At 31.1% G+C, this 26,811-nt stretch overlaps 1 protein-coding gene across 8 annotated transcripts in view; it reads right to left on the reverse strand.

Annotated features, from left to right (window-relative positions):
* LOC123708034 (uncharacterized protein C18B11.02c-like) overlaps nucleotides 1-26,811 on the reverse strand; it is a 231,375-nt gene that overhangs the window by 32,781 nt on the left and 171,783 nt on the right. For 3 of the 8 annotated variants that reach the window (XM_045658486.1, XM_045658487.1, XM_045658485.1), the window contains one exon: nucleotides 15,093-15,378. The exons of the other annotated variants lie outside the window; for them this stretch is intronic. In XM_045658486.1, the coding sequence (XP_045514442.1) occupies nucleotides 15,093-15,269 (177 nt within the window). In that variant the 5' untranslated portion in view covers nucleotides 15,270-15,378. The remainder of the gene's footprint in view (nucleotides 1-15,092; nucleotides 15,379-26,811) is intronic. 8 annotated transcript variants of the gene reach the window in all.

A 26,811-nucleotide genomic window follows, 5' to 3' on the forward strand; every position in this document is an offset into this window, starting at 1 on the left:
AGTCTGGAATTCGTGGTGTAGTTAGACGTACCCTGCTTTTTATTCGATTCTCAAACAACTATTTGTACTTTGTAAGTAGGATAAAGATATACTCCATAATAGCTGAGTACGAATGGATAGATTCAAATAGGACATCATTAACTTTAATCATCTCATTCACCAATTTATTTTCTGGCGCAGAAGCTCAACACTGGGTTAGAGAAAGACTAAAACATCAAAAAAGTTAAGGGAACAAAATGTTAAATTTTAGGTTTACATATTGTCAGAAATACTCTTCTTATAAGATATTCTGAGCTAATATCCTGAATGTAAGTTTTGTTTTATGATATTACTAAATTTGATAAACATTATGAAAGATTCGGTGTTTTATGTGAATCGTAAAATGTATGAAAATAATATAAAATCAAAAAATAAACAGAAATCATATTCATATATACAACAAAGACATTCATGAAACTACATACACATATTTGAGTACTATCTCAAATGGTATTGTAAACTTACACAAGAGACTGAAGTTCAAAGTTAATAAGTGTCTCGCCAATTTGCATTAAAACGTCGGTTCAATGTTAAACAAAAGGCGATAACTCACAAAACTCGAAACCAAGAAAACGTATGGTATTAAGAAAAAATTAAAACGATAACTTGAGTTTATGGTCTCCGTCTGTATTTCTGTAAACCGCTTTTGTGTGGGCTTAATCTATGTTAATATTGTAATGTCGTAGCTATATGAGTTTTGTATTGCTTGTTAATTATGTACGGGTCACGCGCGTTATGACTTGTCTATAATAATGCTCGTGACCTTTAAAGATGAGATAATATTATACGTAATTATCTAGCCATGAAGTCTATAGTAAAGTAGGTTTGAAAATTATTGATATTGATTCTACTAAGCAGAAATTCAAAATAAAGTATTTGAGAAGTTGCGTGAAAAATCTTATTATATAGTTCGTTATGTCAGAAATATTATATAAAAAACTAGAATTCTGTAAACCAGATAAACACAACCTCTTTTCGCGAATTAATCCCGGGCCTAAACACACAAAGTTAACATGAATGCAGTACGCGTCCCAGGCTTAAAACCCGATCAAAAAATGCGAATATCTTCGACAAAACGTAAAAAGCGATCGCTAACGAAGAGCGCCGAAAAAAGGGCAACAATGCTAAACTGTGACGGTGACGCGAATGAAAATAAGTCTGAAATGCAAGACTCAAAGAAGCCGGGATGATTCTTGGAAATCGCATAGTTTGGGAGGCTTGACGAAGGTCCTGATTAAGCAACAAAACCGTTTGATAGGATTCTAATTTTGAACCACATGCAAATTATGGAACACGAAATTTCGGGCCGTTTAGAAGTGTTAATTCGCTACATTTTGATTTGAAAATGAATAACTTTACAGTGTGATTATTATTTAAGGTTCCCATGAACTCAAATCCAGACAGTAAACTATAAAATTAAGATTCAAGATTTAAGGTCAGTAACGAATGCTTATAATATTTATTAATCGAATTGATAAATCGTTTAATATTTACATCGCGTAAATTCACTTTCAAAAGTTTTTTTGTTCTTGGTACCTTCACAATGCGTAATAACACTTCCTTAATTATTGACTAGCAGGTACTTCTCAAAGGTACTCGTAAACATTAGGCATGTGTTAATAATGACCCTGTCAACATACAAACTTCCTGTATTACTCTACGTGTATAAATTATCGAGTTATTGAGAATTTTGGAAACGGATTCTAAAAAATATTGTAAAACAAATCTCCTAAGTGAATTTAGTATTGTTTTATGGCATACAGCCACAGATTGGTATAAAAATAATTGGTCGTAACAATAAACCATAAATTAAATTAGAATTTCATTTTTAGTTATCCACGATCATATATATCATATATCGATATATCAACGATAAAACGATAAACACTATCGCATGTATGAAACATTTCAAGCGCAAACACTACTACGACGACACGGCTACTTTTTATCAACAGTTCTTAATTCAAATATCTTCCAAAACGGATTCTTGGCATCGATTTCTATTACGCAAGAAAACACAACCTTAATTTGTTTGCACCTTAGCCGAAATACCGTCACGAGTCGTCCACATTCTGATGTGGTAAAAAGGTAATCGTTCAAAGCAAGAAACGATTAATTGCTCCGAGACAAATTAATCGAATTGTGTAGGAAATGCCGACGCAATCAAAACACGATATTATCAACGTACGCCTTCACTGTTATTGGAACCGATTTTTGAGGAGATATTGAATATTAATGCCATTTTTTTCAATTTTAAATTTCAAGAAGAATCCCGAATTCGTTTTCTCTGTGACCATTTAAAATTTATTCTTTTTCGGCGTTTCGGATTCCTTTGTCTTACCATTAAGAGAATTAGCCAATTACTTTCAACCGAAGCGGGTAATTAACGAAGCGGTATTTTCCTGTAATTGCTATAATAAGGTTTTAATTATACGTATCACGTAACAGACGGACGGTGTCCGTTTTATTGACTATTAACTTACTCACCTTCGCGAAGACGTTTGGCTTCTTTATGATTAAGTATCACCGTCTTATGTATTAAGAGATAAAGGCTAAACGTTATCAAAGGCGGTTACACGAATTTAAGTAAACATATCTTTTTATTCATAAGTAGTGCTGGCCAAGAGGCTTCAGCACTTCGTAGGCTCGTTCCCGGCTGTGCACCAATGGAGTTTCTTTCTATGTGCGAAATTAATATTCGCTTGAACGGTTACGGAAAACATCGTGAGGAAATCATCAGGCACAGAAAGATCACCTACTTGCCTATTCGATTAACAGATGATCATGAAACAGATTCAGAAATCTGAGACCTACACCTAAAGAGGTTCTTGCGCCACTGATTTATTTCCTATAAACATATAGGAACGGCCAATGAATATTTTATATAAAATCGCTAATAGTTGTATATAACATGGTATTTAATGTTATTAAATGATATTAAAACTGTACTATAAAATTACACATACATATTTATATGATGCATATAGTGAACAATCATTATAAACATATTCATTCTTAAAAGATCAATTTACAAAGAGAAGATTCTATAAATATTTCATTACCAGAAATAAATTGCGTAAAAAATTAAAACCGTTCCAACAAAATAATTACTTTGAAAACCAGTTCATCGAGTTTTTTGAATCTATCAATGACAATATTAATGAAGCATTCAAGTAAAAAAAGTGCGCAGGAGCCTCTATTAGTGACATTTAAAGGACAACTTGTGAACGTGGAGTAATAACAGTATTTTAACGACATAAAGGTACTAGTAAGGTATGATGGGATAGTTGTCAGTGACAAAAATAAGAGATTCACCTCGACGCTCCTTGAGACATTGCAATGTGGTTATTATTGCTATGCGGTATAGGTACTTAGGAGGAATTTAAGTATAAATGGCGTATTATTTTATGCGAACATCATACTCGTTATAAGATGTGGGTCTTGAACTTATATTAAACGGGTTATTAAATAGCTGATTGACTCAGCTCCTCAGTTTCGTATATAAGATCGGGAGTTTGAACTGTGTGTTTGACGATGTGTGATATGAACTCGAATTTTTAGTATAGTGGTTTAAACTAAACTAAAGACAACTGCCGCCTTATAAACGAGATAAAATACAATTATACTTATATGTTTATAAATTATCGGTTATCCACACTACTGCCATCAATAATAATACCATCAAAAGCTTCCGTCAAAAAAAAACCCGTCGAAAAATAGTTCTTCAAGATATAATTAAGCTAATATAAAAAATAATGATTGTATGTCACATATAATCATACAACTTTTCTCTCATACAAAACCTTTTTTATAAAAAAGTACCCGGTGCACAAACAGTTTAATACATCGTCCGCAATACATTCATTCCCGTGTCGAGTTGTCAGCGCTGCCTGAGCGCGATTGAGTCCGCAATTTGCCCCCGCAAATACGGCAAATAACGACAAATATAGGGCAACTCCAAGTAAATCGTTGACAGCCGCAACACCGTACCATTCCAATTACTTTAGTGTTTAACCAAATTCAATGAACACATTTTAATTACAGCGTCGTTTTTAGGTCAATTGTCTTATATAAAACATTTTCATTCACCACAGTCAATCCTCAATTACGTCAAATGACAAATCATAATGTCCCGTTTTTTGCGGCTAAACATTTTCCAAAAAGAAAATATCTGTTATGAAAAAAAAGTCGGGATAATCAAGTAATATTCGAAAAAATAATATAACAAGTTATTTACTTGGTAACTTAATCCCTAATGAAATTCTGTTCTCAAATGTTGCGTGGGCAGCTTATCAGAAATTCAAATATCACCTTGATAAAACAATGTTTTAGTGGCTCAACGAAGATAAGGGAAATTACTAATTTTTTTGTAATCTTCTATTTAAATAGTAAGGTACGAAAAAGTTATGGATTTTAATTAAATATTATTTCAATGTTTGTTCACTTTATCAAAGCAATTGAATAAAATAAACATCTTTATATAAGGTACCAGCTCGGAAACGGAGAAGTGATGAGACATTTATATGTAACGTAGATAATGCCATAAGCCACTTAAAAGTAGCGCTACAACCCTTAGTTGGCCACATTTGACACGTGCCGTTAATGTTTGGGTTCCCAGCGTGCTAGTTTTCCCATTATAGTTTCCTACCGTTTAAAAAAGTATAGATTGCACCTATAGAATCCATTAGTGCACGGTCAGTGTATGAGAGTACGACCTCAGAGTTGAAATTCTGATGGCGAGGCTATTAGGCTAAAAGGGCTCAAAACAAATAACCTTGAAATATTCACTGTGCAATTTTAAGCCAATAAAAACATTCAGATGTCAAAAGTTACGTCTTTATCCAAAGTGACAAAAAGATTTCATTAGTTCAATCCAATCTTAATAATTTAGATCCATATTCGGATCCACAAACACCCTCTATTTGTCACGGACTACTTACATTTCAATATGAAAGAGGAACGGAAATTGGTTTCCAACTGCTGAACACGTTCAATGATTTGTATCTACTGATAACGAGATGTTACGCTATTCTCGCATCTATTTCCTTAACGCTAAGATCAAAAATATGTTTGTTTCTTATTTCGATGTATACGAATTGTAAGATTAGAGAATTCTTTTTTGAAACATCAAACGCTTAGTTAGTCATTATTTAAAATACTGTTGGGTGTATATAAATAAATAAATGATTTTTTCAATATTATGTTGATTATATTGAAATTTTATATTTTCTTATAAGAATATAACCGAACCTACAGTACAGTCATAAAGGGTTAGTTACCGCGGCTTGTCAAATTTAATGGCCTTTGACAGAGGGCAAGGACATAAATTTTCAAATATATAAACAATTGTATCAATTTATTCATTTCAAGTATTAAATATGCCGTATGCCTCAAACAAATATATTTTCTTAAATAATCTTTTACATATACATATATCGATTATACTTTGTTGAGTGAATATACTTATTTATACATAAATTTACATCGATATATGTTACGAAAATATTAAAACCCATAAGTATTGTCTTTTGTTAACATAGCTTTTACACATTAAGAAAACACTTTTTAAACGGATTGAAGCTATGTATTATTATTTTGACAATCATCACCTTTTGTCTTCAGTAACCGTGACCACGCACGCTGTAAAGCACGCGAAACGTCGGAAAAAATTTAATATTATGTTAATAATTATAAGTTTTTAATAATAATACATAGCTTCAATACGTTTAAAAAGTGTTTTTTTAAATATTAAACCCCGTTGTTCCGTAGGTTGTACCTTTGGTCCTATCAAACAGAATACAGGTTTTTTTACTTTTTTAAATTACGATGTAATCGAAAAATCTTTCAAAATTCCGACATAAATACATATACTATTAATGTTATTATCAAATAGGATAAAGGCCGGATAAGGGAAGATGACAGAGATTCTTCGACAACAAGAAAAACAAACGAATGAGGCATCTCAACAAGTTCCGTTTTCAACTATGTGTTAATTGACAGGGTACATGTCCCCCTTTGAAATGTCCTTATTAATGGTCAATATGTCTTTATTTGAAGGTAATGAAATATCAAATTCATACGAGTATAGTATATGCAGATGAGCCTTCCAAATAAGGATTATGATTTTAAGTGTAATGAATATAATTAAACAAGGCATTTAGCCTTTAACTGACCAAATCATAATTTTAAAAGCGTATTACTAAAACCCGTGAGATATTTTCGAAAAAGCGAAAGGCTATCATACTGAAGACGTCTGAATACCTGGCAAACAATTTAAATTTAAGAGTGATACGGACGAAAACGCAATAGTTTCACAGTGCAGTTTTATTATCGATGTAGATTTTTATACACACACCACAATCATATTGACACAAGTCAATTTTTTGTATAGAAAATATCACAGACTTGCGCTAATGAGGCACATTGCTAATCTGCAACATTAACGTGTATTAATAGTTACTTTATCAATTAGTACATGAACGACATTTGCTATCAGTGAGACCGCCGGATGCTTTCATTTATATTAGTTTTGTATGTTTGCCTGAGTTACAGCGATTTACATAATCCCTTGGGGATTAATTAATGTTTCACACGGTTCGGTGACCTTTGCACACCCTATTTTAGTAATCATTATTTTATATATAACCTGATATGACCTTGACTTCGTTTTTAATTATACACAATGAGAACCACCAACTTTTTACCAGTAAATTTTAATTATCAAAAACAAATAAACGGGCAAGTTTAATAAACCACAAAAATACCAGAATTAATACTAATCATGCAGGTAGATCAAGTAAAATTTCTGGCTACCCTCAACAAAATGCAAAAAAGTATCTCTGTCGAACTAATGTTTTAGGTCACCACATAAAACAATCACACAACTAAAATAGTTATTTGTTTGAATTCGAAATGGACAGATCGGCCCTGCTTATCAATAACAATGATTTTTAAATTAGAGTTAGCTTACTTCATAATACAATCTGTAAGACAAAGGAAAAGCCAGCCAATTTCTACATTGTATCGTAAATACGCCATCCGCTTACAGTGGGCCAGCTCCTATATAATGATATTCTTATCTATTCTTCTAGCGTCAAGATAGTGGACTGTAGGCATACGTTTTAACCAACTGAGTAATTTATACCTGCCAATATAAGATTGCACTGATAATTATCCTGTAAGCTCATAAATATATAGAAAGTATGTAAATATCTAACTAAAAATACTTAAGCTTTAACCTATTTTAATTATTATGTACACGCATAATCAATTTATACAAAACTGTTTTAAATTTAGGAAGAGCACATAAAATATGATATTGAAATGTATTAAATTTAATTTTCTACATTTATTTATTTTTTCTCACAAAAACTTCATACATAAACCGGTTACAGTTATTTATTATTATAAATAAAAAATCTTTATTTCAAAATATTTCAACATTAAAAACATGTATTACTGACGCGGCAGTCACTATTCAAGACTTACAAACTTTTCTGAATATTAAATTTACAGAACTACAGCGAAAATGTGAAAATTTCTCTGTAAATTCCCCAATTTGGCCACTAACCGTCTGTAATATCATATCATCAGCCTAATATCAATTCACACAATACGGTTCATTTTCTATACAGAAATTGTAGCCACAAAGTGCTTTTAAGGGTATTATTTGAGGTGCATTAATATTTGTTATTGGGCAGTCTGCCAAGAGTTCGAAGTCAGTTCTTTATTGCATCAGGTGTATCTTCATAGTTATTATATATTCAAGATATTGATTATAATAAAAGCGGTTAACTTATAATGAATTCTTGAATGCAGCTGGGTTCTTAGTAATTAAGCGCTACAAATTTTTACATGTTACATGCATATAACAACGAAATATCTATAGAATTTCTTCAGACTTCTGTCTAAATAGGTGTCGCAAAACAAACTGTCCCTGTGACCCTGCTGTCAACCTTGATCTTTAATTATTTGTATAAGTTCGATTAAATCACTTTTGTTTTATTTTTTGCTAATTCCCGATAAACACTGAATTGACTTGTGATATGTATATGTATATATGTTTTTTTTACATTTAAATTAAAATTAAAAAGCTCATAAATATTAATACTTATTATTTAAACGTAACTATACTGATACCAAAAAAAAAACTAAATATTTTCCCCTATTTGCAACTTTCATTTGACAATTGCGTATAATTGCAGGGGTTTTAAAATTCGACGCACACCCTCGACCAAACGTTTGCTTTGACCATTCACTGCACATCGCATGACTCGTTGGAACGATTGTAAATCGATTATTGCTCAGTCGAATACTTCTTGCGCTATACTTGTTTGCAAGGCCGTGGATTGATTGTTTTAGCGTCACTGGTTTAGGTTTGATGGATTTTGCGTTTCTGTACGTGTTACTGATGAATAATCAAATATTCTACTTTGTAAAGGAAGATTAATAGAAACTCTACGTAATAAATATCTATACGAGTAGTACTAAAAAAATACTTACGGGACTAAAACTTTTAGTAATCGCAATTTCCCAATTATTAGTTACGTGACTAAATAAATATTTTACACATGTTTTTCCGATCTTATTTTAATGGATAGCTAAAAATAATGACTCTGATAAGAATAAAATATAAGTCTAATGAGAAAAATAGCACCTCGCTGATATGTAAACAAATTTGTTTTGCTGGAAATCAAATCTGCAAAACGTAAAAAATATTGATAGAAAACGGAATGCTTCACGGAGCAAGTAACACTTAAACATAATATAGATACAATAAATTCACAACAAACACTATTCACATCGTTAAGGAAAGTTAAAAATAAAACGTAGTAGCGTCAATAAACTCCTATCCGGTTGAACAAAAAGCTCAATACTTATGTCAGTTAGAGAATTATCGAGCGTCGCTTTAAAGAACCTAAGAAAAAATGAACTCGTTAGTCAATAAAACGATTAATAATCTCCACACAACACTATGGTATGTTAAGAACAGTTGGCTAAAGAACACAATCTTCATATATGTCCCAAGATTTTATATTATTTTCTACAAAGCAAACACATGTTTATGTTTCTTTATGGAACGGAAGGCAAAGGAGCAGGGATTTATCACTTTGAATTAAGTGTTAACCACTCCTCTGACCTGCAAGTCCCCGTTTTTTGCCAACCTTCAAGGGAATTATTCACACTTTTCATGTGGTATCGAATCGGAATAGCTGGTTCTAGAAAGCGGTGGTGCGCAGCAGAAGTGTCTTCAAAAGCGCTGTGTCGCTGCCTGGCGTCGAGGTAAAAAGGGTGGAAATATGCATCACTTTACAACGTTCCAAAAATATACAACATAATATATCCTCAAGATGGCCAAGGTCTATATGGTTGTTTTTATACAACTGAAGCAAGCGGGGATGAGGCTCACCTGTTTTAATATTTTAAGTGATCTGAACTTAAGAATATACATTTCTGCGTTGACTTCAATAATAACATTTCTGTATCAATAGAAATCGTAAGCATAATAATTTTTTGAACAAAATACATTAGTCTAGGATAATCGAGGCAAAACAAATGTATTGTATATCTCGGAAGCAATAACATTCTAAATGCCTACTGTTCGCAATATACTGTGATTGATATGCGAGGGGAATAAATCAGGAAATGCAGTTGCCTCATACCACATAGACGCGTAATTGAAGACATTTTCACGCCCGCTTTTCCTTAGAAAAACAGAACTCAATTAAAATAAGTGAATGATTGTACTACCATTTTAATATAGTACACCTAAGACGCAACATAAAAATAAAAAAGTAACGGTATTTGTATAAAAAGGGGACGGAATATTAATAAGAAACAAATCCCCTGAGATCGCAACTGTAACAAAAAATAACTTTTCGTTTTTCAACTTGCCAAGGAAAAGCCAACCTAATTCAGACTATAGTTATTCATAACAAATGCACAAACTAGTTATTTAATTATTAAATTTAACTTAGTGTTAATATTCTGAATTCTGAGTAACATCTGTTACAATTTTTTCTATTAAATTTGTTGACCTATGTGCGACCCATTCTTCTTACTAATGAGTACAAGTGTTAATAAATATAAAAAGTATCAGTTTACTGAGCAAGGTGGCCCGACACAAAATGAATTACCATTAAAAGATAACACGCAATGCCTATAAATCATTATAAAAAAACTAATCCTACACAGTTGCAAACTTATTATGCCCGGACATGTACTGATAAATAAGCCTTGCAAGGTGTTTGAATATTAATAGAAATACTTAAATAGCACGCTTTAAAATATTGCAAAGCTTTCTTATATTCATAAAGTAATGTTGAACGGCGATAGGAAATGGTACTTTGGAGATAAATACTTGTTAGCCCTCCAGCGAGACTTAAAGATAAATTTTTAAAACTTAAGACTTGGTTATAACGTTACAGCATTATAGGTTTCCGAAATTAATTAAATTGAATACGAGTAGATTACTTTGTAAATACTACACTTATAACATTGATTTGAAATGAATACAGATTGTATAAAAACGATAGCTGTGTACGTACACAAAAAAAACTTGTTACATATAATAAGCTTATAAACTAGATTATTCATTGAAAATTTTATAATTTTTAAAAAATACAATATTTATCAGTGTAAACTCAGAAAGTATTTCAATATCTTAAAAAGACTTGTAGAAATTATATTTATGCCACAAATCTCGGCTTAAGCATCGAGGCAGTTTAAGATTCCCCACCAATTAAAAGCGTACCTATGTAGTATTAAAATGTTATGCAGCAACATCATTAAATAGAATTTAGATTGTTATCTTATTAATGTCGTTAGAAAATTGCAAGGGGTTGTTGTCGTAATAAGTATGAATTGCAAGTTCTTGTGAATAAAGCTTTTCATAAAACTAATGAGATAATGAGAAAAAATATTTATAAAATGAAGTAACCATAATAAGTGACCATTTTTAATTTATTAGATAAAGGGGTCGTTATATTATCTGTATTTATTTCCCCAGAGTTGATATCGACTAAATGATGACGGGACTTTCGCGGATTGTCTTGGGGTTTTAGTTTGGATATTATTGGATCCCATTTCGCGAAACGTCGTAAAAATTTAAAATTATGTAAAATAATTATAACTTTATAATAATACATAGCTTCAATCCGGTACAAAAGTGTTTTCTTTAGTATATCGTATTAAAAAAAAAACTAAACTTGAAATCATGTAAACGTTTTAGTATGTATATATTCTAACCGTATTGCGATCGACAGCACCCGCATTAATTTGTGAGTTAGCGAACAATTCTCAAAGGCTTCCCGGCTATTACCAAGTGATTTATTACTTTAATACCACCATTTAATGCTGCCATTGATCAGTTATATGTTAATATTGGAAATTGTATTGCAGAGGCTCGAACGCCCTTACAGACTAGTATAGTTGTTAAAATCCGAACCACCGCTAGACATATTTTTGCGTCTGATTCGTTAAATTTGTAAATAAATGGTATATTTTAAGGCATTGAAAAATTCCAACCACTATTTATGTTTAACGTGTCTTTATGTAATACTATTATCCGTATTAACATATGTTATATGTAAATATTTCAATATGAAAACAAAGCGCCCTTTTCCGCGGCCTTTAATTGCGTTTATAATAATAGTAATACCCTGCGGTTTTGTTTGTGGTGAATGCATTATAAAAACCAATTAAGTAAGACCTCTATTTGCTATCACAATAGCAAATTATCGAGTTCAAGCTTATAACCAAAGGTGGTCGAAGCTATTGCTAAAAAATTTGCTAATTGGTGGGCGGGACCAATAAATTCTGATAATTGCTCGCTGTGGTTTTATTTAAATTTCGATGATATATTACACGACTATTAAAGATAATTGAGATACTAAAACTGCCCATTTTTGATCGTGTTATGGTTTTTAAATTTTAAGCAAACAATACTTTATTAATAATTTATTTTATAAATTATAACGTCTAAAAATATGTTTAATATCAGTTCTTTAAACACGAAAGGAGAAGGATCTATACGAGCTTCAAGGGAAGACGATCTGAAGAAAACCTCATTAATATATATATTATTAATAAATCTTTATGCCTTATATGACGCATGAAAGACGAAATGGTTGAAGAATTTGTACCAAGTCCCCCCTGTAACCCCTGCTACTGCGAAACAGATATTTGCTTCCATTTGTAATTTCTATACGATATTTATTACCCTAGATATAATAAAAAGTTCATTGGCTCGCCGCAGGGTTCGAACACGCGGCCTCTGAGTTGCGAGGCCCACGCTTTACTTCTGCGTTAAGTGCTTAGAATTGAGAAACGAGAACTATTTCTTAACGAGCAGCGCAACAGTTTAGTAATTTGTCAGAGAGTTTATCTCGACAGGAGCCTATTCGGGACTAATTTAGGTCTAGTTTAATCTGGATCGCGATAATTCACATCCGAGATCTTGATAACGATTGAGTGTCCGTAATACGTTTCTAATACACGTTTGTGGATTATTTATATAACTGTGAAATAATGTAAATATAGATGTATACAATTTTTTTTTAATTTATTCCTGTTCTACGTGCGTTATAACACTAGGAAGAGAGAGAGAGGGAGAGAGATAATAAAGTAAGAGAGTATTTAAAAGCAGGAGATGTTATTATTTCAAAAGTGATGTTAAATAAATAAAATTTAATTAAATTATCTCTATCTCTAAATATAATTTCCACGGGTAATATTTTATGTATTAAATTTCAATAAATTAATCAAGACTAACAAAACAAAATTTGTTTAAAATAATACATAGTATTATCTTTTGTTAAAATAGCTTTTACACATTAAGAAAACCACTACTATAAGTTTTCAATAATAATATAATACATAGCTTTAATCCGTTCAAAGTGTTTTTCTTAAAATAATACATTTCATTAAAATATATCCTAGATAAATCGACTATTCTCTAACGTCCCACAGGATACGTAATCAATAAACAGAAGGTAAAAATAATCAATAGCTAAACAAGGAAAACCTGTCCCATTTAAAAACATGTTGCCAGCAAAAACTAATCTGCCGTCTTAGAAGACAAACAAAGATAATCCGATCACTAGATGGCGTCTATTAAACGCACAACAATTCGTTGGAAATTGGTCCATCATGTTAGCTTAAAGCGTATAGCGCTAAATACTGAAAAAAATATTTACGGAATAAAGGTTTAATGCGCACACGCATACATTGAGTTAAATAAATTATGATTCTACAAGCCTTAGTAAGCTTTTTGTTTAGCTTCGCACAATTAAAAACATGAAAGTTTCTGTTTAATTTGTTGTTTTCCTAGACAAAGATATTACACTAATTATAGCAAAAACTCTATATTTAAGTATGAGACGACACAAAGATGGATTAGCCTCCGTGGATTATGATGACAATAGATTAATAATAACAACATCTTGATATTTATGATGACGATAACAGAGTAAAGTCATCCGTTAAATTGTTTCTAATGATTGACTAATATATTATAACAATAATATATAAGTATATAGTTAGAATTCAACGAAAAGTAATTTACGATAAGCCCGAAACACATTTTAAGCATTGGATATATGGTAAACCTTTTGACACGTGATAACATGAGAAATCGTCTATTACTTGCACCGCAGAAGCAGAAACCAATTGTTGCAGAGCTTACGTATAAGCTTTTTATTAAACGTGAGCAAAAATCGCCGCACATAAAGCTAACAACCTACTTTACTAGGATTCTCGGTATACAATATTACGCACTCCATGCCGAGCTTTTAAGGGAGCTTTCGCACACAAATGTGTTTTATTATTGATGTATATTTGTTATGCAGATCAAACTAGATTTCATCGAAATAAATACTTCTGAAGAATAAAGTTATATAATGTATAATTTAACGTACCTAATGTTATCGTTGACGATTTTTAATCGTTACTTTGAGAACACTTTAATAAATAGACAATGAAGTGTAAAAAAAAAATATAGTCGATGCGACAATTAAAACAATATCATAGTTAAAATGTCATAATAAAAGTGTTATAAGTGATCGTTTATGTAAATTACAGAAATGATAGGACTTAGATTTTTGTATTTAAAAAGTTTCAATGTTCAGTAGGTATGTTTAAGTCTATTGTTGCAGGTACAGGCACATACACTATTTAATAACTCTTAAAGGCCGCAGTAAGTCTTCAATAACAGTTTTGTAAACATTAAAACTGTCATCATCCGATTACTGATAAACTGAAGTGTATTACACAAGTTATCTTATTTACTAGTGCATAACACATCATATCGCAGTTACACTGCGAAAGAATATTATTTAATTAAATACTAAATGGTTATAAAGAGAATCTTTTAGGCCAATCTGAATAGAGGGATGTACGCATGAACTACAAATTACAACATAATGCAATCTGAAATAAAATCTTCACACTTGTATCTTCACTAGGGAAAAATCCATTGTTTAAGTAATGACAAATTAAATGTATCTTTGAATGCATATGTGAAGAGTGGTTGAAGGCCTAGTACTTTGTGGAATGGGCCTGCTCGCTCGTATTCTGAGCGACCATGCCCTTTCCTTTATTTTTTTTTCATAGTAGGACTTTTAGATTACAAATAGCCTAGCCAAAACATAAAACTTTATAGTATTTATTACAAAGTTGTAATAAATACTAAAAAAATATCTTCAAAATAGTTTAATATACAAATATCAGTCCCTTTTCAATTTTTATTTACTCGCCTAAGGGTAAAATTTTGTATTGTGATATTAACTTGACAATTTGCCAATATCGGTAACGTGTCAATATTAATATCGAAGTATTTTATAGTGCTTCCAATTGTTTGACCTGGTAGCAGTTGCGGAAATTTAATAATACATTACTTGAATTTCTGATATAATTCCATGTTAACGTAATAAAAAAATAAAGTCTAATAAAAAATTTAAAAGTAAAATATCATCATTACAAAAATAATCAAAAAATACCAGAAATGAACATGGAAAATAATAAACATTTTTTTTTAAACCACTACTCTTGCTTACCTTTCTGCCAGACTGCGTATGGGGCAGAGGCGCCATAAGACGCAAAGGCGGAGGCGCCGGGGGCAAGGCGGCCAGCATCGGTGGCACAAGTGGCATTACGCCGCCCATGGGCAAAGCCACTGCAAACTTCTGCACACCCATAGTCCACGGGACAAACCAACCGCCCCCCGCCTGCATGGCGCCCCCACCGGCCCCGTACCACGCCAGCTCGGTAGCTGTTACCTCATCCACAATCACACAATCACTTGGTACGGGGACATTTACGTTTCACCGTTTTCACATATACCTGAGGACAAACATATGTGATTGTTAATAAAATGATTTATGTACGTACAGGATTTTGATCTTACGAAATTTTTGTTTGAATCTACAGCGACATAAGTCTAGTGTTAGTTATGGTTACATCATGACATTTATACACAAGTAAACATTTCTTAAAGATTTTAAAATCCACTCCTTCCTCAATAAGCTGTGTAGCTTCCAATATTATTAATTAATTATTATGTCAGTGGTCAATTTCGTTTGACCGAACGATCGTACTACGCGTGTCTAACAGAATCGCTTTGATCTATTAAAGTTAATGATCGCTTGTTTACGACCCAACCGCGTCTCGACTATTCATTTGCTAAAATGTATTGACGCTTCTATCTTTGACACCTTGTCAAGGATCAGCGCCAGAGACTCGTATAAGTAGATTTTAAAATAAGTAGATGTTAAGATTAACTGATACAGTAATCTTAAAACAGCCGATTTTTGTGTTTGTCTTACTTACCTTTTAAATTAATTAATTCTTATTTTGCCAAGGGACTTGAACATATACTTGAATTATTATTACAATAGTAAGCCGCTGTTCGAGGCAAGAACTTCAGCCCCTAAGAAACTGTTCTACCTCACTCGCGCGGAACCAACATGGCGGCGAATAATGTTGCTATTGTAAAAAAGGTTATAATTTAGAGAAACTTACCTAGATTCAATATTTCTAACCAACGTTACAAAAAAAAAAACAAATACAAAAATAATGATTTGTCTAATTCCTTAAAATAAAATGTATAGTAATCTCAGAATAAATGAAATACGACTTATTCTTTGACCACATCCTTTCAGCTAGAAACCAATTCTTCAGCAAAAACACTAACTATATCTGATCGCAGATTGCCATAGACAGTGACCCCGGCCTGACGTTGACATGTTTCGATATAAACGAGGGTAGAATTGCGAAGAAATAACATTCGTGGGAAATCTTTCATTTTATTTGGATAAGCGACAGTAACATAACATCACGCGATGAGATTACATATTTTGCAGTTTCTAGGCAAAGTCAAGTACGTAAAAAGTGGCTTGTTTAAAACATTATATACTTACTAAATAACTAATTTGGATTTTTTTACAGGAATATCTATTCTATTATTATAAAGAGGAAAGATTTGTATTTTTGTGTTTCAACTCAAATCAAAACGATTGATCTGATTAAAAACATGTTATTAGAATGCTACAAATTCCTTGAGATATATAGGAACTATTTGAAAGTATTTTTAAAATAAATGTTCAGCCGTGTGAACGCAGGCAGCCCGGTATTTATACAGTCCAAATCTGTTATAACGACATTGAATGGAATACTCATATTTGGTCGTAAAAACTGATAGTCGTAACATCTAATGACGTTGTTATTAAGTACCTTATACAATAGAATTCAGCTGGGACCTTTAATTTTTTAAACGACTTCTTCGTAAACGGTTTTGACTTTATTTCTATAGATACTTTGTGGTAATCAAAATATTAATTGGTTCACGAGAATTTGAATATTATGTATCAATACACAAATAGTGTTTCTTATATAATGTTGTTATCATTATGAGTTGTTTTAGCACAAGTTACATTATACTTAGCCATAAAATATGTAATAAGAAATTAAACCAATAAATATTTTATATCATTAAAGATTATATATGAGTATTGGAGTGCTAATTATACACGGTATCCAACAAAAAGCCTTAAAAACGTAGGTTCCGTTGTCATTTCCGCCAATTCAAAGTATTTATGTTAAACATAAAGAAATTTGGGTCAAATGCCTCTAATGATGTGTCATTAGTTGCTGTTATTAGTAAGGAGAAAACGACATTTAGCTCTCCCGTGTCAGAAGGTCGGAAATGTTTCTGAATGAATTCATTTGTCCCCTGATGTATGGAAATAGGACTGATTTTATTCCACAAACACACATATGGTTTATTGATGTGATTTTAGTCAAATGTGCTTACTTGTCTTGCAAACCTAAATCAAAATAAGAAAGCTAAGACAGGACGTCCATATCGTGAGATCTTATGTGATAAAAAGTTCTACACATGATATTATTCTTCTTGATATCTTACATTTAAACTATAGTTAGTAACTCTTATTTGAATAATTATTATTTAACACCACAAACTGCATTTGTAGGTAACGATAGAAAACCTATAAAACCAAATCTCTTGCAATAAACGCAACAAATTTGAAAAAAAAAAACAATAATTGTAGACATTTATTATTTTGGATTAGGAAATATAATATATAAGTGCTTGCAATAGAGTTTATCTACTCTGTTTTCCGAAATAATAGAACTTTGTATGTGTATATACTCGTACTGGCAAATTTCCGAAAATACTTCAGAGATTTAATATAAAGGGCTTCTTAGCCAAAATAATTATTTTAGTTAGTCCTTTCATAATTTGTATTGCGCAAGAGTTATTTAAATAGTCCCTGCAGTATGTCGAGACAATTTTAATGAACCATTGACATTCTAATTTCAGAGACTGGTCACGGCCTATCAAGAATATAAATTGTTTTATTCTTTAGCGGAATTGTTGTAGTTGCGGCATTATTGGCATTTTTTAATAATAAACTTAGCGGTTTTGAAATAGTGTTAATTAGTTCTTAAGAAAAAATAATAAATGAAGAATTATATTATAGATTACGTTTACATAAATTCTGAGTACATACATACTGATTACAGTAACATAAAAGATAACAATTTGAAGATACATTCCGCCGAATTAAGCGTCTACATCATGTTTTTTGTTAAAGCTAATTATGAAACAATTCTGATATGCTTTTCAATCTTTCAAGACGGAAAGTTACTACTTACCTTATAAGATTAAGAACGTAAGTAGAAACATTTCTACCTTGTTGGTTTATTCCTTAAAAGCCCTTAAGAAAGCTCAAGCCCCTTTGTAAGTTCCATAAACCACTTAGGCAAATACAGGTCAAAGGAATAAAAAATTCAGAATATTCCTTTCATATTCTGAACTATTTTTGTATGCGATATTTTTACCCGCATTCCGTATTCATGTCACAATATTATTAACGTCACAATTAAAAAAAAAGTAACACAAAAATTTATTAAACTGTAAGTCTCAAATTTTTAGAAAACGTTTTCTCGTATTTATTTACGAATTTCGAGTGAGTGATAAGGACAAAACATTCCATTCCTTCTCGAGCCTAATAAGGAGTCTTGTTTACAGTTATTGCGCCCTGCAGAAAATTGGTTGGGGCATTTTCATTAAATGGCAGATATCAAATTATAAGTTAGTACGACTTTTATATAGATATAACACATATGCCTTATGAGAAAAATACATAAATACAATATTTGTGAAGTTTGGAGAGACGCAATTCTAGATTAAAAATACTTGTATTATTTTTTATGTTTTATTTTCAATTTTACAGGAACTTTAATTTTAAAAAATCAGATAACAAATTAACTATGTTTTGTCAAACAACTAGCCACACAATAACTTTAACTCTATTTAAAAGCATATCATAAACGATACAAATAAATAAAGTATACATTAAAAATAAGTTATTAAAAATTGCATTCAAATAAAGACGTATAAGTCAATGTAAATTTTCTAACTATTTATAAATAACAACCACTTACTGAACTTTTGAAATTCATATCTTAATTTATTTAAGACTAAAGTTATATAACAATCACCAACAGACATTAAGCGAGTACTGTTCAACTTATCCGGGCTACCAAGCTTTCAAAATAAACCTTTTGTATATGCGCGTTCATTGTTGGCGACCTTTCGAGTTTATTTAAGGATTTTCCGCCGAGTCAGATGGGTTTTCAGATTTCCACTGATATCCTAGGTATGAATGGAAGCGTCGGGATAACTTATCTCTCTGCATATTATTTTAAGTATAAAGGAAGGCTCAAGTATACTTTGACGAATTAAATTCGTAACGCTGACTACTGGTTTTTGATATTATATTTTTTTTATGCCAAAATAAAATGAAACTACCAAAGACTGACATGGTAATAAAGAATTGTGAAATAAGTTAAACGTGAGAAAACTTGTAAGAGAACTGTGAAACTATACTTATAATGTTTGACGGTTCGTGGCCCTTCAATTGGGCTGAACATTTTTGTATATGGTTTTAACGTGCGAGTTTAAAGCAAATACCATTTTACTATAAACTACAGTCAGGACATCCGTGATAACTGAAGCGCGAACATCATAAGATTTTAATCAGTTTTATAATATTTATATTATTGGTTAAAGTTTGCAAATAAATTTCCTTGTATAGCCGAGAAACAAGAAACTATGACATTGAATCTATAAATCATTTATGATTCAAGTAGGGACGGTATTAATTTATTGACTTAAACATGGTCATACATATAGTCATTATTTAACAGCTTAGGAATAAAATTATCTTAGAATATGCAATCAAATACACCGATAGTAAAATTTATGGTTATTAATCTCAAGTGAACTAGTCAATAATAACTGGCAGTAAATGTAAAATTAGATCTGTTTTTCTTTTTTGACGTTCATAAATGTAAATTGGGTTACCTATATGAATAACTGATTTTGATTTTGACTTAAATAAATATATGATAAATATTTAAATTCAATTCAATTATAATAATTTAGTGTTTTAGGTTATTAACTAAGCAATATCAGGATTATTAGTATGATTTCTGATTCTTCTTTTACTAAGTTGACGGCCTTTTTAACTTTATGTTACGATGACCAATGTATACATAAGTTATGTTAAGTATTAGTCTTGTATAAGTTGAATTTAATATCTTTCCAAGCTAGATTCAACTGTTTATCTACAGATAATAGCTGCCTTACTTATGTGTCGTAGTCGAATATTCGCTATTATTCTTATTCAAAACCAAATAGATCTAATCTTTTATATAATAAATTAATTCAGAACGGAACTATTAGACTATTAATAATGAATGTTTATTTACATAAAGGTATAAATAAAAACTATTGTTATTAACCACTATATTAAATTTCCGGTATGTGGGGCTGTTTCAATATCTAGAGAATATTTCAAGTTTCATTTCTCAGTGAGTAGTGACACGTTGAAAAGAGCCGATCTATTTTGTGATAGACTGACAGGTGAACGTTTTGTAATATGTGAGAAAAAAGAAATACGGTCACACGATATAAATAGCTTTTTGATTTATTGAAACTAGCTCTGGCGACTTTTCAGGCGCGTAAAGAAGTTCTTTGGGTATATGTTGTTACGTGTATTAAGGACAATACATCAAAGACCTACGTATTGAACGCGTATTTTTATCACGTTAGTTTATATTTTGAAAAACTCTATATACCTTTTAAATTACACAGCGTAATATTGCGTACGAAATGCTTAAAGTGATAAAGCATTTGATTTTTTAAATATTTTCACTGTCTGAATGGTAGGTACATTTATATGTTGGAAGTTAGTTATTAGGTAGAAGTTAAAACCACCTACATCTCCGACCTACCATATTAGCAATTTTCGAAGGAATTTAATAAAAACCTATATATGCCTATGTTATTTGCTACTAGTGTATATGTTAAATATTACTTTCGAGTATATTTAATTACTAAAACACACAAAACACTGTACCATTTAAAGTTTTACTGAAGATAATAAGTAAACTTTTAAACTCGGGTCATAATATATCTCTAGCAATATATAATATAATATAATAATGAATCTTTGTACCAGTTAATTAAAAATTGTTGTATGCATTGGTAAACATTTTCTAGATAACAAACAGTATTTTCAATGAAACACCGCTGGGCACAAATTGTAATAAAATGTAAAAATTAATGAAACATTCAAGAGCTGTGAACTATTTTTGTTGCGATCCGAGATAACGCTAATTAGCGTTACGAAACAATGTTCGTTTTGTTAAAAATATTAATTTGATTATATCGGAGAGAAATATTACGGGAATTATTTACCTTTCATTAATACAGTGATTCATGAGTACACAGGACTTTGGTTACTGTATGTAATAGCGGAACTAAACCATTTTTACAAAGTATATATTAAATGCGATGATAAAATATGCCAGCGTCATCTAAACTTGCAAAAGTAATTTTTGCAACGTAATTTTTTCGTAAAGTCAAACTATATAATATGTAATTTTAAATCCTAAATACGTAAGAAAGATTAAGTAAAGCTCAATAAGAGAATAAATCGACAAAACATACGTGGAATTTCTGTAAATACTTCAGGTAATGCTTAGAATACGCAGCCAAGCTCATCACCATTATGCATCTTTAGCAATATCTGTATAAGTTATTATGACAATAGTTACCTATTACGATAAACATACAAACGTGTCTACCTCATGCTTCATTAATTTAGTTACAGTGAGGTCCTATAATCTCTAAATGTAAACATATTCAGAGTACCTTATTTACATAATATACTGAGTACAATAAGATCAAAATAATACATTAAATCATGTCTGTATGTAAACATGGGTACAAAATGAGAATGACCAGAGTTATTGGCATTGACCCAAAAGTACTCCATTACCAGCGAGTGAATTACACAACAAGGTTGAATCACTTAGCGTAATACTGGAACATCTTAAAGGTATGGGACGGTATAATATTTTGAATTTGGAATTTTAGTAATAATATAATAAACCTAAAAATCCTGCTTCATAAGAATGCGTTTTTACAATAACCGACATTGAGATATGTAGATTTTAGTCCTGGTTTTATTTTAGTTGACTCTAGTATTAACCAATAAAATTAGTAAATCCGTCGTCATCCTTATAAATCTTATACTTAATGTTAATTATTAGTTTGATCTCTTTGAGTAAAAAAGTTATCTCCTAGTGATAAGGCTCAGTGTATACTAGGCTTATTACTTAACCCTATAAAACTACAATATGCTTATAACGGTCACACATGTTTTTGATATAACTATTTCATATACCCATAAAATAGTATACAAAACAACGAATTGATTTCTATTCTATTAAAATTCCCTACCACCGCGTAGGAAGTTAATTCCTTTCTCCAGTTACATCGAACATATAAATTTCGACAATAAAATAAATATTACCTCCACATGTACCAGAAATAAATACGATAGCGCGAATGGTTATCATTTTTATGACTATCCTAGAGCCTGTATTAGCTAACGTGTAAGTTAATGGGGTGATAAAATTTACGATTTGCATTGTAATTGTGTCTAGAAGTTGAATGAACTAATGATTATCGTATCAGAAATACCTAATCTAGGAATTTCATGGGTTTGTACTTAATTTCTTTATACAGTACAATTCGAATGTATAGGTACCTCCTTTGCTGTAGTTATTTCCACTAACTTTGTGAGTACAAGAAATTTGTTCATGAACTCTTTGTGAAGTTTAGTTTTTGCGATAGTATGCTAGATGTATAAGGTATTTGATGTTTATGGCACAGATGACAAAGATATGTATCTTACGTGCTGAACTGAAAGTCGTCAGACCGCACCTATTTACCGATAGAATAAGCTAATCTCTCAGAATTGAATTAGAAGATTCGAATCACCAAGACAAACAGTACAAAACGCGTCCGAGCTGTGAACTACTAAAAATATTTTATTCAATTTCGTTTGATACGTGCACGACTGTTTACTTTAAATATTATTAATATGTTATTAAGTTTGCAGCGAAATCCACTCACATAGTCGTTATTCCTTTATTTCCATTTTATATGTGAAGTACTAGTGAATTGCTCGATAAGTCCTTATTTGCTTCCTGTACTCAATATATTAAGTACTGCATAATACTTCACATTTATTTAATATTTCACGTTAGTAGGAAAATTGTGTCGCGGTTTTTAGTTTGACAGTGGATTAATTGCATGGAAAATAATACTGCTATGTTATATTCGAGATAGACTGTGTAGGGACTTACATGAAATTGATGGGTAATTTTTATTATTACAGGAAGTTAAGAACATGTTAACTTAAATACAATAAAACGTATATTACAGATACCGGCAAACTTCTTGAGCATTAAACAAGGGAGTTGGGGAAAGTTTGCGCATCGTACACAGCGCGGGACACAAACGTCAACTTATTTACCAATCACGCGATCGACACGTAACTATACCGCCGCCGCGCACCACCGCCCCCCTCCCCAAGTGACACCTAAAAATCGCTTCTGCGCAGGCAAGGACATTCGTTCAAGATGTTTGCCGGTATCTTTACCGACTGATATTTAGAAATATCTATGGAAGTAATAAATTTGAATAATTGGTACCAATTACCAATTAATTGGTTATTAATTGGTACAATTAATTGTTTACAATACCAATGTGTAATTCACACAATATCTTAAATCAATAAAATTATGCATTCCTTAATTCTTTATGGAATTATCTATGTACCTACTGGTAACAAATTAAACATTACGATTTCTAAAAATCAATTAAATTTTACTAATATTTTATACTAACTATACTACATAAAAATAGCATCTCAAAAATCGTAATACAAATATAATTCATAATCACGGATGCATTGGATTTTTAAACAACAATAGTCTAAGTGACATCATCAATAAGTCTTCCATCACGACGTAGTTACTTGTAATGTGATGTGCCCATTAGCAGAACCTACTATAATTTACATTTGTAAATAAAATATATATAATTTGCTAAGAGCGGCGATTTTTTAACACTTATGTTTATGACGGAGGGCAGTGTTAGCTTAGTGATTGTGCGTTTTGACACCGGCACTCAAGCAATGTAATTTCATACGGTGAAGAAACACTTAAAAGCGAGAAAATAGTGTCTTGGACTCAAATAAACGAGATGCAGAAGACTTCCAAAAAAAATCAATTTGAGACGCACGCACGACATAAAATTTTAATTCTTTATAGACTCTATTATACAACTAAATGTAATCATTATTACTGGGAAATGTATCAATTTGTATCACATTAAAACTGTTAAAAAAATATAATTTTAGGTACCGCGATTCAGGAGTTAGCTCACTGAAGATCACATTGTAATTTTCCATTTAAATTGTAACAATAAAGCGGAATATTTACTCACTTAAATACACAAAATACTAACCAAATTATTCCATATTACACGGTTTACAAACCTCAAATAGCTATACAATATTTTCCTTCCCACTTTAGTTTTAGCAACTGAGATCATTCTTTAACAAGGTTTATAAATAAGACCTTGTTTAATCATTATTCATTAAAATACACAGTAGTCTATAAGCCGCATAATATATATAAGATAAATACGGTTCATTTCTAAAGTAAAGCTGGATATTTTAATTCCAGCGTGTCCCTGGAGAAAGCGGCGATGAGGTATGGAACTAATTCCCGTAAAAGCGTCTAGAAAAACGAGAAATCTCTATTCGTCTAATACATATATTTATGGGTTAGTTTACGGGAAGTAATTTAGATTATTAGTTGAATTTGTCGAAGGTTCAATAAATTAAGATGAATTATTTTCAACAAGTTGTTATAGCATACATGAATACTCATGGTTCAGAATATACTATTTGTGAAACCAATTAAATATTCGTATTTGAACACTAATATTACAAAGCTTTCTGTTTACAAAGTGTTGTAATTCTTAGCAGAAGTATATACAATAATGCGTACTCATTGATTTAATTGAATAAATCTGGAATTGTTTTTATTGTTTAGGCGGTAATCGACGTTCTACGTTACAAAGATGGGTAAAGGTAAAGAGGGAAATTCAATAACTACCAAGTAAATTTCTGTGGCACTTCGTTAATACCTTAAATCAACATATTGCCATTCGAACTTAGATATAAATCGATTAGTATCAGAAGTCACAGCATACAATCGTGACGAGCTTTGCCAGGACATCGTGATTAAATCAATATATTTAATCCATCATTATAATGTGAGATGCGTTCGTGTTCGATACTGTTGATTAACTAATGACGATTATTCTTGTATCAGCTACCATAAATCTGTATAGTACTAAATTCTACAATCTTTTTACTAAACTGAGATTTCATACAACGATTATACGAAAACGTAATCATTTTAAATATTGTCAAACTCCTGGTTAAGTTTTTCTTCATTTGTGGCATCGAAACTATTTTTTTTCTAAATCATAAGATGTCTTAAGGCAAAATCGAGCCTACTCTGTAAGGTGAATACTGAATCAAACAAATTTTTTGTGTTTGATTAAGGAATATCTTCTTTCCTTCAAATTATTTAGAAAATCCGGAAGAAAAAACATTACTTTCCCATTAAAGTTGTAACTTGTTCCTTGTTATTAAAACTGGGCAATATAACATAATACTTCTTGGATGAAAAATAACTTATATCCGAGTTTCAAGTTCTCATTAAGTATTCAGAACTTAAATGGTTTGGAATCGAAATATAAGACGGATTCTGTTATAAATGAAACAAAGGAAACGCGAACAAAGCGATCAGGACTTCGAAAGTCATCCAAAACTGAGTTTATAATATCTCAACAAAAGGTCTTATCTTGTTACAGTTGTAATTTTTGTAGAAGTTATTTAGATTACGTAACAAAACAAAAATTATTTCCCTATAATTACAACTAAATTATACGTATTATTTTCTGTCCATATATTACCACTAAGGATTCAAAGTTGATATATAGCGCGAGGTGACCTTTGTCTGTTTTAAGATTATGTCTCCATGTCGGGCCCGTATGTACAAAACGTATGGTATCAAAATACACATACTAGAATCAGACATGCGATAATCTAAACGTCGAATCTTTGTTTTTCCAAGCATTGTATAGAAACGAAATTTAACAGCAAACATTTTCGGACAATTAATTTTTAATTACTCTCGGTGGCTATATAATTCTCGTGCTTTTATGATATTTGACATTGTGACACGTGGAATGAGATAATTTTTCCCTATAGGCTATAAACAGTTTAATAAATTTTACCTTATATGTGTAAAATAAATACAAAAATGTGCTACATAAACAACGAAGTTACTAAAATGCTAGACAGTTCAATTAATTTATACAAACAGTTTTATATTACAAATTGATAAACAAATGTCACGTACACGTATATTTAATATAAGTAAATTTATATTAACATTGTATGAAATACAAATATAATTCACGTGTCTTAATTATAGATAAAGTCTTAACAGAAAAGAGAAATTGAGCAAAACACTGTATATGTAGGGGTAAAATGTTACCTAAAAACAGTTGAAGATTAGTAGATTAACACTTTTTTGCATCAAAACCAAACACATCATTCATCAGACGTTATACATACGAAGTGACTGAATAAAATTATCCCTTATAATGTAGACATAAAAAATTAACATACATTAAGCGTATCACAGAGGTATTCAGATAAGTACTACCCTTTCAAACCTTAAGTTCACTGCCCTTTGTGAGCCAGCGTAACTATTATCCTTCTCCAACTTTAGCAACACCTTATTAGGAAT

The sequence above is a fragment of the Pieris brassicae genome, chromosome 4, assembly GCF_905147105.1.
Source record: "Pieris brassicae chromosome 4, ilPieBrab1.1, whole genome shotgun sequence".
NCBI classification, from domain to species: domain Eukaryota; kingdom Metazoa; phylum Arthropoda; class Insecta; order Lepidoptera; family Pieridae; genus Pieris; species Pieris brassicae.